The 15,968-nt window shown below is 42.6% G+C and overlaps 1 protein-coding gene across 11 annotated transcripts in view; it reads left to right on the top strand.

The window, feature by feature from the left end:
* The window catches only part of nav3 (neuron navigator 3), a 372,135-nt gene that overhangs the window by 235,722 nt on the left and 120,445 nt on the right, over positions 1–15,968 (top strand). For all 11 annotated transcript variants that reach the window (XM_046378519.1, XM_046378520.1, XM_046378521.1 and 8 more), the window contains 2 exons: positions 13,420–13,537; positions 15,418–15,470. In XM_046378519.1, the coding sequence (XP_046234475.1) occupies positions 13,420–13,537; positions 15,418–15,470 (171 nt within the window). The remainder of the gene's footprint in view (positions 1–13,419; positions 13,538–15,417; positions 15,471–15,968) is intronic.

The raw sequence follows: 15,968 nt of genomic DNA, 5'->3' as shown, positions 1-15,968 counted from the left end.
CCACACACACACACACACACACACACACACACACGTGCACACACCTCTTATACACAGTAATTAAGTAATGACTGCAGATGGGTGTGAGGAGGGCAAAGAGGTCATTCGGGGCTGCAATGTGCAGACAGTCTCAGATGACTCTCTGTCACAGAGGTGAACAGTATGGGAGACAGAGGACTGATGTGCCAGATTTTTGCTTTATGAAGCCATTAACACAGTGAATTATATAGTCACTGGCGTAGAGAGAATTTATTTATTTATCTAACTCTGTGGAGGAGAGCATGTGGAAGAAATAAAATTATTGTGTTAGTTTCAAGCCATAATATACCAGGTGTGGTCATAAACTCAGAATAACTGTGGACTTGAGCTGATTAATTACTTAGTTTTTTTTTTTTTTTTTTCAATAATTGCGGTTACAATATTCCTTTCTTAGCAAACTCATAATGCAATTTAATTTCAGTGGGTTACCAACACTGTAAAATATGCATAATAATTGTAGCTTGAAATGAATGCCACATGTTTTGTCTAACCCCTTCCTGCCCTGTGTGCTGTCACTCTTCACGCAGCCCTTGAAATTCACTTGGTTGAATAATAATGTGAGAAAAATGAAGTCGAAGCGGCGCCCCAATATTGCGCTTCCATAATTTTAGGATATATGGGAGAGATTAAAAAGAAGAGCCAGAGCAGATGGAGCACAGTCCAAGATATCCTCACGTGTCAAAACTGCTGGAGCTTACATTTCCTACAGTGCAACTGAACATAGTGTCTTTCTTAGGGACAGCTTGGATGGTAAATGCCCACCACATCTTTTAAACCTCGTGCCCCCAGATGACAGCATCAGAATAACTGCCCTTGTAATGATGCCAGCGACGTCTAAAACTGATGCAGCTTGAAGTTCTATACTGCTATAAGCAGTTTCTCTGCTTATGATACTGCTTGTTTTTAGTAATTAAGTTGAGAATGACCAGCTAATTAAACCTCAGTCTGAAATCACAGGGAAAACTGTCACTTATAATTCCACACATGTATGGATTTTATTATATAAAACATAAAAATCCTAAAATACCTGTTTCACTTGGTGCTGGTATATTCACTGAAGTGAGATTTAAAGGAACATTTCATGCATTCTGACTATCAGTACTTACTAATCTGTTCCTTTAAGGTCTGGACAAGGGGAATCTGGTTTCTAGGTTATGGCTACAGAGAATGCAGGGAAATATGCCTCATTACTATCCTAAGAGCCAAAGCCACGATGCATTTGAAGTGGCCGGCCGTTCTGGCTTTCACTCTCAAACAGTGATTCACAGACGATCCTTGAATGACTCATTAAGTTCATTGGTAGAGACCCCCGACTGCTTTTCAGCAGCCAGCGGCTCCACGAAAAGCAACGTGCTGCTGGATGGAGAGGGTTAGTGTGGTGGAGCCCTCTGCTGGTCGCTCTGTGGAAGATATTTTCCTCAGAGTGGATCAACAAGTAGTGATGTTGAGCGCAGTGTGTGTCTGTGCTTTATCGGGGATGAGGAAAAGGTAAAGCCCGCCTTCAGCTTTGCAGGATCTTTCATTTCTCACCTTTCAACTGACTCGTGAACGTTTAATTTCAGGGCAGGCAGAGTTACACTTAAACTTGGAGTAACACTTAAATACTGTGTGATCAAATGGTGCTGTGGCTAGGGCCAGTTGTTAAAAATTAGCCTTCTTAGTTTGCACACAGTTTAACTTATTATATTGTCCGTGAAAAACTCAAATCAATCTAAACTATAACTCACTTATGAGGAGTGAAGTGACTTGTGTCACATAATTCTTTTTAATAAAGAAACAAATGAACAGAATTCCTGAATTTGAGGATAAGTCATGTTTATTGCCATTTGGATTTTACTATTTTATGTCTAGCCCTTGGTTTTCCCAGTTATTATAATATTGTACTCACTGACATCATGCTGCGATACCCAATTTATACCTGCCATTAAAATGTGATCTGTATCTGGATATGTTATGTGAATGTTAATACCAAACTGTAAGTGCACGCAGAATGTACTGAGATTGGAATGCGATTGGCTCACCACATTTAACTGGATCTCAGCCAGGTGTAAATGCAGACTGTACAGCATGAGCACAGTGGGAAGAAGGAAAAAGAAATCCACCCTACAAGCTGAAAGGCTGCCGAACGCCACCTCATCCTGCTAACGAAATAGCACGTGTTTTGACCAGTGGTGCTTCATGTCTATTGACACAGAATGTTTGCACCTTCTCTTTACTATCTCTGGTAAAGCTGAAATACCTTAACTTTGCCTGCTGGTTATTGGTAGAGCAAGAAGGAAGCTACTTTTACCCAAAGTAAAACCAGAAGCAAGCGACATCCTGTCTTATTCGAGCCATAATAACACGCATGTTATTATTGAAGCTAGAATTTTTGCTCATATTTTAAGAGTCGATAGCATACAGGACAACCATCAGTTTAGCAGCGTGGCTGAACGTAGCGTCCCTGTCCTGTCCTCGTCCTCTGAGAGGCTTGTTAAGTAAAACCGGCCCCGGCTCCCGGCAGTCTGGACGGCACCCAATCAAAAACTCATTAATCTAGTGATCTACATTAATTTGTTTCTCAACAAGCAGATGGCAGTCCCGACTGAAACCAAACAGACATGTGTTGTGTACTGCATATAAATGGGCTTATAAATTGGCTTTTTACACAAACAACAAAGGCCAGATACATCCACTGGGGCTGATACCTGATCAAGATGAAGATGTTGGTTTGCTGCTGATAGCTTTGTAGGCTTACAACACTGTTTTTACCATAAGCTTAGGGCTAAATGTGAGTATTTTGTCAACAAAACATTTGACCTCCCATCTGCACAGGCCTGATTACAATCCCTTTTATGTTCTTAATTCTTTTGCTTGTCATTTGCATTCAGCAAAAAAGGCAAATAAAATCAGTTTTCCACTCATTATAGTGGCAAAAGCCAACAGTTGCTGTAAGTGATTCCAAATCAGAGCCCAGTCTGTACTGTCAACCAACCAGAACTGGTGAAAGTCAGCAGCTGACTCATGTTGAGGTAATGAACCGGAAGCCAGTCAGATGCTGTGAGGAAGTGTGACTAATCTGTACAGGCCAGCAGTGAGTCACAGATCATGTCCTTCTGATTTGGTTTTTGTTGGTATAAGCCTGAGGAATAATTCGAACCCTCTGGGGGATGATAAGGATGTGTTTGTGTGCATCTGTAACCATATATTTCTGGCAGCGTTTCTCCCTGCAGCAGGGGTAGTTAATGACACGGTAGTCTGTTTGCCTCTCCTGATTTATTTGCGTGTTTTGGAGTGGGCGGAGCCTGCAGAGGTCTGAAGGAATGATTACAGAGCCCTGCAGCATCCCAGAATAGATGGGTGTCAGCCAGAAGCCTCAGGATGCTTGTTAAGGCCGGCAAGCAGGAAAAGTTTGCCCACCTTTTGACTCAGGCCTTCAATTAGGGCTATTACCACTACAGTGAGTGATGCTGTGTGCTGTGCAGCGATCTAAGCCTGTGGAAGGAGCTCATCTTGTGAGCTAGCGGCTAAACAGCTAATTAACACAGAGTCTCCACAGGCTCCTCTGTGAGTCTGAAACTCACACAAATATCTACTAGCCACCTTTTTTCATGCATCTCAACTGGCCAGAGCCGACCTGGATCTGAGGTGATAACTGTGTATATATTATTTCAGTTTTTGTTTTTGGATTTCTGTGAAGCATAAAATGGGTGTGAGAAGGAGGCAGGAGCTTGTGTGTGTGTGTGTGTGTGTGTGGTGTCCTTCACTGACAGGATGGTGCCAGTGTCTGGCTCACGTGCTACAGAGCCAGCGAGCCAGACGCTGTCTCACATGCTGTGGTTACCATGGTAAGGTGAGATACTGCTTCTGTCTGTGTATGCCAAAGTCTCATAATGTGTGTGTGTGTGTGTGTGTGTGTGTGTGCGTGTGCGCGCATGTGTGACCACTTCAGCATCTGCTGCAGTCTACATGTCTCTGCCTTAAGGGCAGAGACGATGGCTCAAGCATATCGCTTTGGTTTAGGTTATTTATGGGATTTCAAGTATTTTTATCTCAGTAATAAAACACACTGCAGAGGGGCAGACGTTAAATAACAGTGATAAAATGAAATGATTTAAAAAACGTACAATACGTTTGCGTGATGTGGACAGCACACTGCCGAATCCCTTCATTCCTCTAAAATAAAGGCACTTAGTCACGCTCCAACTCGAGCTTTACGTTGTAAATATCCCTTCATATTTGATATTTTCTGATGTACTGAGGCTAACAGCATGATTGCTGCCATGACATTAAAAGACTGTGAGTGACAATAAAGTTATCAATCATCTCAAGAATGTTCATGAAGCAGGACTTGGAGTGTACATTAGTGTACAAGTACAATCCAGACCGACGTACTGCATTAAACAATGAAAAAGTTTCAGGAAGTGGATTTTTCTTTAAACATTCCTTTTCATTGATTAATGTTTTATTGTCCTTTTTCTTATAATTGTATGTAGCTGAAATTTACTGCTGTCTCTGCTCAAGACCTTACATATATATATTATTAAATGATGGCCTCAAAGTTCCTGTTAAAGACTCTTGATGAAGCACTGCATATCTGTGCTGAAGTGACTGGTCAGTGTAATTAGTTCTGCCAGGACAGAAATGCCTTCTTGATTTTGCTACCTCAGACTGCTGAAACCTAAAGCTTTGGTCAAACAGAAGGCAAAGTGAATTTTAGACATGAAACCACATCACACGGATGAAACTGCATTGAAGCTCCATGTCTGTGGAAGATGAACATGTTTCCACTTGATCTTGCTCTTATCCCGAAACTTTTAGAATCATCTCTAAGAGAGACGGAGACGAGAGGGGAAATGAGAGAAGCTGCATGGAAATAACAGAAAGAACTTCTTATGGACTACTGACTGCAGTCAAAAATGTTGCAGATCTTTGCATTGCATTTTGATTCACATAAGCCAAAGTTCAGTATGTATTTTTGCACAGAAGTTTAGTTTAGACCTGTACTCTAATTTTCATCAATGTCTTAAAGACTCTTCAAACATTTCTCATGTTGCCTTCTTTTTTATTTCTATATCTCACTCGCTTCACCTCAGTGTTTCACAGCTGTGCAAACTAAATGACCTGTCGGACTTAGGGACCGCGCAAATCCTCGTGACTTCTGGTTTGGGGTCAAGGCTGGTGGCAGAGGAAGGAAGGGTGTTAGTGTTTTCGGATGTGTGTTTGGAGCTTGCATAAAATGAGTCGTGCTTCCTCACAGATTCTGATTGGACTTCCATCGCATAAACATGAATCGGCCGCTGAATTTAACCAGTCTCGGCTTGTTGGAGCAGCACAGCGAGTCTCTCCTCCAGCAATGCTGCTTCATGCATTTTCTCTGTCTGCAGGGTATTCGTGTGTTGGTATTGATAGTCCCAGTCATTGGTTTACATTGTACTTGAAGTTTTATAGTTAGCGGATAGCCATGATTTAGATGTGTCATTCACGTGCCAGGCTGGCGCTATGAAACACAATGATATTTTAGCATTTTTCCTGGCAAAAAATAATGGAAAGCTACTACGTGTAATAGTTCCCTTGTGTGCTATCTGAAAATTTTGCAGCTTTGGCGAATGATTGCCTGTAATTGGCGCTTGCAACCGCTGACAGTTCATCAAAATGATCAACAAACACATCTGTCTGTCTTTTATTCTTGTCTGCCTGCTGCTGTCTGTCTCCTCTATCTTCAAACTGTTTTGGGCCTGTCAGTCTCTTCTTCATCTTTTCTCTTTTTTGTCTCACCATCTTCTCTTGTTTTCCCTTCTCTACACTCCTTTGGCCTTTAGTTCCTGCTGCGCCGTGAGAGATCAGCTCTGACTGACATGTGTGAGCGCATCCAACATGGATTGTGTGTCCAAACTTCTCCCAGTCGTGCAATTATGTCATTTTCTGCTCACGATTTCCCCTGAGACGACAAAGTGGCTTGGCACGTCGATGCTTGAGAAAGCGATGACTGAATGGTTCAGGCTTTTGTTTTTTTGGTTTCAGCAGCATGAGCTTCTCTCTGCTGTCGTAGTGAAGTCATTTGATCAGTGTCAGCCTGGAAGTTAGAAGGTGTTGGCGTAAACTTTTTAGAACAGCTTGAAAAAAACAATAAAATCCACCTTTGTCTTCCAACGCCCATGAACAAGGCTTCTGTATACCCAACTTGGAAGGAGATGCACAATGACGTATCGCAGGACCTCAACATGTATTATTAGTCAATTTTTCTTGGAAAACATAAGCCTTACAAACAGAGATGCACACTTAACAAGCTCTCGGGAAATGTTGAGTAAGGCTTTGGCTGAGGAGTCAAAAGAGCTTTCTTCGAAAAGTTTAGAGTCAGCTGACGTGTGTTCATCAGCCTTATTTTTAGTCTGCATGGACTAATTATTCACATTCATCCCTTCATCTGTTTGGTGTGTGTTATTGCATTTGATTAGTGTTTTATCACCGTGTGTAAAGCTGTTTTATCATCCTTGTAAATACAACTGGACAGACCTCCTCTCACATCCGAATCCTCCAACTGCACACACCCACACTCGGCTGTGATTGATCGTTGGCACGGGAACAAAAATGCTCCCCACTCATCCCGTTCGTATCTTCCAGATTGCAGTCCATTTCTGCCTCTTAAAACTGTTCTGGAGGACGCCGTCATGTAAATAAAGTTATTATATTTGATCCGTCTTCCCCAGCGCCAGGCCGCAAGGAAACTTTGAGTCTGCGATTTGTGTATTGTTGGCGTAAACTCCCCCACTTGGGTGTTTGCGAGATTGGAGTAAAGCCATGTTGGAAAGCTGCCTGCTGTTATTACCTCTGGATTAGGTGGGTTTGAAGGGGGCCTCTCTGTCCACTTCCCAGGACAAGATAATGATGGTTTCAGAGGGAAGAGAGATGCGTCAGACTTATCCCAGAAAACACCCTAAAGGTTTTATAGTGGAAATGGCTTCCAGGTGCTTTGATAATGTAGTTAGACACTGACATTTGTGTCTGCCCCCCAGAGGAATTTTCATGGTTCACATGTCTTGGTTTTCTTTCATTCAGACCTCCTCTTTGGTAGACATACTGGACTGCAGGGAAAAGCTGCAGATGCTCACAGCTGGATATCTCAAGGATTATTATTCTCTTTCACTGACCCTTAAAGATTGGATTTTGCTTTCTCTAGAATTTTTTAGAATTTGCACAGCTGTCCAGCTGGACCGGCTTTGCTTTTAGAAAAGTCAGACTTAACGTCATGATTGAGCCAGAACATGTGACATTATTACCAGTAGTCCTTGCAGCAGCTTTACACAGTGCTACAGGCCCTCTCACATGTAAATTACAGCATTATCATTTTAAGCTCCACTCTTCTTTAAATGTGTTTTGCTGATTGTCACTTAATTTGAGCGTTCGACCTTTCAGCGTGCAGAGTTGGTCATTAGTACAGTGTATTCACACTCATCTGTTAAAGGGAGGGGAAGTTTCTCTTCATACTTTATATTCTAAGCTATATCTATTACTATATCTTCTATTCATATTTCTGGATTCTGTAATGGGATGTGTATGTGGAATAAAACCTAAATGTAACATTAAGATTATTGCCAAAAGCCATCAGACAAACATTATTATTCAAAGCAGACAAGTCTTACAATATATTTGGAGGGGATCTTTAACTTACTAACAGGAAATTTACAAACGTTTTGCTCTTAGGCATTATAAACCTGTACCTGTACTTTCTTCTTGGAGCATGCAGAGATAATTGTTTCATATGTTGAGAGGAGAAATAACCAAATTCTCGGTACTGGACTTCTTTGGTTCTTCCTTGAGATCACCTGTCTGCAGCACAGGGATGACAAAGTTTCTGTTGAGCTCAACTACATGTGGGTGTCTTTTTTCTTTTTTTTTTTTCCTACCATGCTTCATAAACTGACTTGACAGCGCTGTCGCCATTCTGATCCTGTTTCCATCCCTCCTGGTTTGACGCGAGCCAGAGATGAAGCAGGGATTCATGGAGGATGCGGCATCACATCGCAGCTCCTATGATTCCACTGGCTCATCGCTTGTTTGGTTAATGCAGCTTTATGTTGTGTTTAATTACATTTAGGACCCACGTGGGAGGGGTACCGGTGCCAAGTTGAGGTTTTTCAAGCCACAGAGGAGACGTCTCTCCCGGCTTGCCTGTTTCCGACTGCATTACACAGCTAAATGTCCTCCATGTGACTGTATGTATGCTCAAGCCCCTTGAATGCAATTGAGATCTTAATTTATTAGACAGAATTGGAATGATGCCCTGATTAAAGAGCCCATACATTCAGTGGAAGCCCATTAATAAATACAGGGGAACTACAGAGAGTCCTGCATAGTTTGACTTCCTCTCTGCCCCGTCTCCTCTCTCTCCAGCATCTAATATCTCTCCTTTTACCATGCTCCCCCCGGAGGCCGAACAACGCCACTGCAGCCTCAGCCAATAATACCTGCGTAGCTGTAGTCACTGCATTGTGATCAGGACTGTTGAAGGCAGTTTATCTGCTCTGGGGTGAGAACCGGCTGGCTGGGATCCCGGGAGCCAGTTGGAGAGATCTGCAGAGCGGGAAGAGAGGCAGAGAAGAGAGGGCAAGAGAAGAAAGATACTTCATGTGGCATCAGTAAGGATAACATCATCACAGAGACTGGACTTGCGCTGATTGATGCTTGCTGCCGAAAGAAAGAAAGAAAGAGGAAGGAGGGTGGGCAAGGGGAGGGGGGGTGGGGGTTAATGTGTGTGTGTGTGTTTGCTTGTGTATGAGTGGCTGGGGAATTTGTAGACTGTATGTGCATGTGTGTGTTGTCTCATCCAGCATGTGCCTCTCTATGATGTCAGTAGTCTCAGTCAGCACCTCTGAAGGTGGCGTTATCGCTGGTGTTTTGCCTCTGTCGTAGCACCGGCTCTGCTTCCCAAAGCGATTGGGATTCAGAGAGGAGAGGCTAACGAGTGCAGGAGGCTGACAGACTGAACTCACTGAGGAGTCGTGAAGAGAGAGGATCAGTGAGTCGGCGCTCACGCTGAGACAGGAGGAAGCCTTCTTCAAACACGCTTCCTTGATGTTTGTGCTTTGTCGGAAAGCTCAGACAGAGGGGAGCAGATGTCTCAGGTCAGCTTCGATCCTTGGACACTGCAGCTACACCCTCAAGCCCTTTTCCTAAGTAAACTTGAAGTTGGGATGAGATACATGAGGACTTGTTCTGAGCCTTGCCTTCTTGTTTTGTCTCCTGCTATCGTTGCCTTACCTTGTTTCAGCTCTGTTGAAGTTGATTGTTTCCTTGTAACTGATGTGCTGACAGGGGAAACATCCACACCTAGATTTTGAACAGCTTTTCTTGAGCAACTACGGCATTATTCAGGTGGCTGACACTTCCTGCAGCTGTTTCACAGTAAAAGTTTTGCAGTGGTACCCCTGTGCCTCAGATTACTGGCCGGGTTATAGTCCATCCTGATTTCTGTGTTCAACAGAGAGCTGTCAATCAATTGTCCAAAGTCAGTTTATACAGCAGTAAAGTAACCAAAGAAGGGCTTTGGCGAGAAATTTAATTATGTCCTTGTGGAAGTGCTAAAAACGTGTTCACCAGCATGATAGCTTTTGCCTCCACAAGTTGACATATTTCAGTTTAAAACAGAATTTTGGAGAACGCGCTGTTCCAGAGTGGGCAGGTTGGACCAAAACAAACCCTGGAAAGTGACTCAGCATTATTGTGAGTTGTCACAAAATCGGGCTTCTTCAAAATGAATACATTCCAGCAACTGTGGCTTTTCAGAAAAAGAGAACAGAATGGCCTAAAATATCTGTGATGGAATTTTAATGTTCACCTGCTGCTGCAGATCGAAGTGCTTGTTCTATATATTATCAGCACTGTTGTGTTCATAGGTTAAAATTTAACTGTCATATAAGCAGATTTGTAATCATTCAAGCCAATTTTTAGTGAAAAGGTGAACCTGCTTGATGGGCCTTCTTATCCAGATTTATCAGATGTCCAGAGTGCTTCCACTGCAGCTCATCCAGCTCATTTATTTCATCCTGGAGCCTTTGTTCAGACCACAGAAAAGAGACATAGTCTTTCTCAAATCATTGGCAGAGTGGTGTTTGATACATTTAAAGAGGAGGAGGCTTGCTGGAATCCGACTCAGTGACCAGTTTAAATATCAAATAGTGGCTCTAGTGGCTTGTTTGATCCATTGTAGATTCATTTGTGAAAGATTTATACCAGTCAGCAAGACAAGTGTTTGCAGACAGCAAAGAGTGTTTGCACAGAGCAGGTTTGTCACAGGACTGTCAACCTGTGAGGCTGAATTGTCTCGCTGTGGCAAATGCCGCTAATCCACTGCAGCGTAAATAAAACCTGTCCAAATCAAAAGTAAACACCGTTTGACCTCCAGGCTGGATAGGGAACATGTAACCCTGAAGATGTGTGTTTAGTGGACTCAGATCCCTGCAGGAGCTGCAGCAGATGTAGAGGCAGCTGGTTATTTTACCCACAAATTCACCCAAATTGAATTCATCCCCTGTGCACCGCTCCCTACCTCCTTTCCTCATTTCTTAATTGCTTCCTCCACAAAAGTTGAGGAAGTGACTGAAAAGCCTTTGTGTTTGAACATTGTGTTTTCATTTACCTGCTTTTACATGCATTTTCAATTTGCGCAGTAAAAAAGCCACAAATTGTGAAAAAAAAATAAGAAAATGTTGAAACTGAAAGAGCTGCTTTTATGCTGGCCTGAGGTGGGAAACATGCCATGGAAACAGACATAAATCGTGATGTACATGACTAACAGGAGATGACTATTGGAGAGACAATAAAAATGTGCCAAACATTCAGGTGTTATATTCTCATCAGGTTTTCCTCATTGTTTTCATTTGTTTAAGCTTTGACTGGAGCCCCTCCAAATGCTTCATTGTCTTCTCCTGCAAAGATTTGAGAGCAGATCAGTTTGATTTTTTGGAATTTGGTTCAAATTTGAGCGACGTGCCGACGGAAGCCTGATTATTGCTGATAGGAGAGATGAGTCTTTACCCTGACGGTCTGTTTCTCTCTGTTTCTCTGCAGAGGTGTTAATCCTCTGTCACTGCTCCCTGTGAAGGGTAAGGGAGGAGGGGGGGGGGATAAAGAGAGAGGTGCATGGCATCAAAGGTGGCTGCTAAAACAAGCCAACAGATCAAGCCCTCCTCTCCTCTCTGTCCCATGTCCCTGTTGAACTTCACCGTCCAGCAGCTTGTATTCAAGCATTGGTTGGAATTTCTACCAAGACTTCTCCTGCTGACACACACACTCAGATATTTTTTTTCATTCGCACACACTTTCTCTATCTTCCTCCTCACCCGTTTGTTTACTTGCCCCCTGATGGGATGTGGCTTGCATTTGTGGTGTGTGTTTTTTTTTGTGTGTCTCTGCAAATGAGCCCTACGTGTGTTCATTTATGTGCCTCTTTTTGCAGACAGGTTTTAGTGGCTGTCTGTGTGCGTATGTGTGTGTGTGTGTGTGTATATGTGTGCTATCACTATGACGGCTCTCATTTTTTCAAGTATGCACTTTACAACTTCTGATCATGGAGAAAGTCGCAGAAGGAAACCACAACAGATACAAACCTCTGAAAGGCGGCATCTTAAAAGGAGCAAAATGTTTCTCTTCCACGAAAAAGAAAACGAGAGGAATGCTTTTAATTGAGAGCGGTGTGAGGTAAATGAGGGGAAAACAGATTATTTCATCATGAGAAGTTTTATGAGGGAATTCCTTGGGAAATGTCTACCATTTGATGCTGAGAGAGCCCGCTCTGTTACTGAAAGCTCATTTGAGAGACGGCAATATTAAAGTTCTGCCATGCAGTTTGGAAGTACAGCACAGAAACCACAAGAAAAAATACATTTTTATCATTTTAATATGAGCTTTGCATCTGGATTGATTCTACTTTTACTGTGGGACTCCAATAGTACAGTAGTTTCAGTTCAAACTAGCAGGAAGAAAGATGTTTCTACATGTCTGTCTGTGGAAATTTGTATCAAAAGTACCCTCCACTCAGTGGAAAGAAGCAGATCTTTTTTCTTCGTTCATGTTGCAAGTTCTCAGGTGCACTCCGAGAGGAAATCTTAGCAAGCCTGGTAATTGGACGAAAAGGACTGCATGGGTGAAGTTCTGCTTGGGGTGCTTGAACCATCGATTCTCAATCTCCAACACTTTTTTTAATCCTCAAGTTTGTGTGTGGAAAAATGAAACCACTTGTACACAAAATAACCTCATTCTTTCAGTGTACGTCTGCATTCACACTTGGAGGCCAAACATGATTCACATCTTTCTGAACTCGGGGAAACCGCAGCAGCTGTCGAGATCAGTCTGTCGCCTGACGGACAAAGCGATGCTTATCGGTCAGCTTATGGGATGTAGTGAAAGACAAAGCGGCTGCTAAGAGGTTTAGGTGACAATACAAAAGATTATCCAACACACTGCTTTTCTGGGTTAAGTTGGGGAAGTGAATCCACCTGTTGCAGGAAATGTCTTAATTAAGACTTGGCCTATAATAAAAGTCATTCATTTGAATGATTTCGCTTTAAGGTAACTCATGTGGAGTTTGCTTAGTTGCTTGCATAATTTTATTGCTCTTGAATACTTTTCTATTTATTATAAAAGTAAAAAAAAAAAAGACTAAATCTTCAGGAAACACCTGAAAAACTGCGCGCTGCCTTTCATTTGGTTACTACACAGTGCTGGCTGTCACACTGACAGACAGACTGATGGAGATGCACAGAGAGTCCCAGTGTTTGGAAGTGTATCACTCCACTGTAGAGAAGACTGACGGGCAGAGGAGTGGGGTGTTGCCTTCAAGGCCAGATCCAAACACTATCACTACACTGTCAGTGGACAGTTTGTTCTCTGAACTTCTCACCAGTCTACATGCCCTTCCCTTTGCTTTCGACAGATCTGGATCTTTTCTCTGAAGTGCATTTTGTTCATAATTGGATAATTTTGGTTGTTTTTGAAAGTTTCAAACTCACCCATTAAGAGATGAGGTCATCCATGCTTGTAGTTTCGTCTAATGGTTTTTGGCAGCTGGTAAATATTGCCAGGTCAATAAATGCCATGTTTTGTTGGACAGAAAGTGCAAAATAATAACATGTTCTTTCAGAAAAGAAAGGAAACATGTTATGACAGGATAGTGTTTCTGAATCACTGAATGACTCTTTACGACTGTAGATGATCATTTGGATAACAAATCCACTTCCATGACCTCTTGTTGTCTTGTATATTTATTTATTTATTTCAAGAATATGTTCTAAACTAAATGAGCTATAAATCTGTATCAAGAACTGCAAAGCGTCACACTGGTGTCAAAACGTGCATACACACGCATACACACTTATAGGATGTCTCTTCTTGTTGTTGCAGATTTACACAGACTGGGCCAATCACTATCTGGCCAAGTCTGGCTGTCCACGCCTCATCAAGGACCTGAGCCAGGACATCACTGATGGAGTCCTGCTGGCACAGATCATCCAGATCATAGGTAGGCATACACACACACACACATATACACACACACACACACGCTCACACAAGTAATTCATTTCACACTTTTCACACTTTTTTCGTCATGACAGAACAGAAAGTTACCAAAGCAGAATAGTGTCTCACTTCAAGCGTCACTTTTGGTGGTTAAAAGTAATGTTAGCAAAGATGAAGATGAATAAATCCATGTGTTATCAGCAGTAATAAAACACTGAGTGTGTGTCTATAATTCATTCTGTCTCGTAGATGAAGCGACCACCCACCCACACACACACACACACACACACACACACTGTGTTTGGTCTTTGTTGTGGTGAGTTGGAGGGAAGCTGTTCCTCAGTCTCATACAGTATTTGGGCCAAATCGCAGCAGCTCTGCGTTGTTTTGGGTGCTGGGCGAGCTGCAGCAGCAGAGATCTATGACTCTGACATCCCGAGGTGCAGGGGCATGCGTCTCTCAGAGACCCCAGAGAGAGTTTATTTCTCTTTTGCTACCCACCTCTCTGTCTCGCTTTCTGTCTGTGTCTCCCTCTCTCCTCTTTCATGTCTCAATGTGTGCATTTCTGTTTCCCTCCTCCCTCTCTCCCTCTCTCCCTCTCTCTCTCTCTCTCTCTCTCTCTCTCTCTCTCTCTGTGTCTCACTCCCTTACAGATGAACTTTTTCTAGGACTCTCTCTCTTTGTCTCTCTCAACCCTCTTTCATTTTTCTCTCCAATCTTGCTTTCTCCTTTTTCATATCTTGCACTTACCAGCGTTGGGCAATAACACATTACAAGAATGAGATTTCACCAAACAGTAGTGCTTGCAGTAATCTCATTGCAGTTACAGACCTCAGCAACACTGAGTCAATTTGATATTTTGAGAGCTTTTTTTTTTTTTTTGCTGTTCCACCAGGGGTTGGATGGATTGGAGGCTGATTGATTGTCTTGTGGACAGACTTGTCCGAGATGTTTTAGCGTGGTGCAGCAGCTGTAGGTGGGAGGAGGATGTGTGGAGGATTAGTGGCATCTAGCAATATGGCTGCAGATTGCAACCAACTAACAATAATTATGATGCCCCTAGGATGGGACTTCTAGAAGGCTAAACTAGCAGTTAATGAATAGTAAAATACCTCCAAGCTCACTGCTTGTTGAACCAATAAATAAATAGCGAGTTATTAATTACATTTTTCTGTAACTTTCCGCAACCCTGGCTCTTATTCGTTTGTCTTTATGTCTTTTCAGACCCATTTCTCCCTCATATTCTTTTTCTTCTTCTCATGTCTGTTTGCTCTTTCTCTGTCTTTGCTTTGTGTCTCCATCACAGTTCTGAAATTTTCTCTTTCTGGGACCACCACCACTACACAAACAAATTTCCCTCTCTATTACATATGCTGCCATCCTCCCCGATGCTGTCGGGCTCACTAAATCTCTCTCATTTTTTCAACCCCACTAACTCTCTCCCTCTCTCCCCCTCCTCTTGCACTCTCCTCTCCTCTCTCCCTCTCTCTCTCTCTTTCTCTCTCTCTCTCTGTTGGATTGAAACTTTACCCTCCCTGCTCACCCAAACAGACAATGAGGCCAAGCTGGCCTGTCAGTAATTCTCTGGCGGCAGCTGACGAATTAGGCAGCTTTGCTTCCCAGACCTTTCCTGCGTCGCTCTGCACCTCAGCACACGCACTCACTCACCCCCATACACACACACACACACACACACACACACACACACACACACACATACTCATGCATGTACTGTACATACACAAGTACTCTCCTATGCTAACCTCAGCAGAGGTTTCCTGCAGGATTTGCGCACCTGAAGCTGAAAGCCACTGGACGTTGGGATGTTCGGTGTGGGACAACAGTGAAATATCTCATTTCTTCATTTCCTTTCTCACACAGCAAATGAGAAGGTGGAGGATATCAATGGCAGCCCCAGGAGCCAGTCGCAAATGGTGAGTGAGACTAACTTACATGAGAGACCGTTATGTTTTTGAGGAATATTTATCTGAAGTACTGGTATTTAACTGCTCTGCTGTGTTTTCATACCATTTTTCTAATTGAAAATAACCGAGGGCAACCCTAGAATTGACTCAAATTCTTATTTTTAAGGCAGCCACTTGATAAACAATGTTTAACGGCATTCAGGTGATGCTCAGATTCAGCTGTAATTCTCCCCTACTAGTCCTCAGTGTTTTCAATCCAATGATCAAGAGATCATTTTAACACAGTTTAACACGTTAATCCAGTGGTGCAAAATAACTAATTTATGACACATGTCCACTTTTTTTTCTTTCTTCACTACCATTCAGAGGCAACCGTTGTCCTTAATACTCCACTGCACTTGTTTGACACTTGCTGCACTTGCTGTCATGATGAAGTACACTTCAGATTTAGATTAAGAAATACATCTCATAAGGTTTTCTGTTAAACCAGCGGCTTGCAATCATTTT

Source organism: Scatophagus argus, chromosome 22 (assembly GCF_020382885.2).
Source record: "Scatophagus argus isolate fScaArg1 chromosome 22, fScaArg1.pri, whole genome shotgun sequence".
Taxonomy (NCBI): domain Eukaryota; kingdom Metazoa; phylum Chordata; class Actinopteri; family Scatophagidae; genus Scatophagus; species Scatophagus argus.
This window is presented reverse-complemented; position numbering and strand designations above follow the sequence as displayed.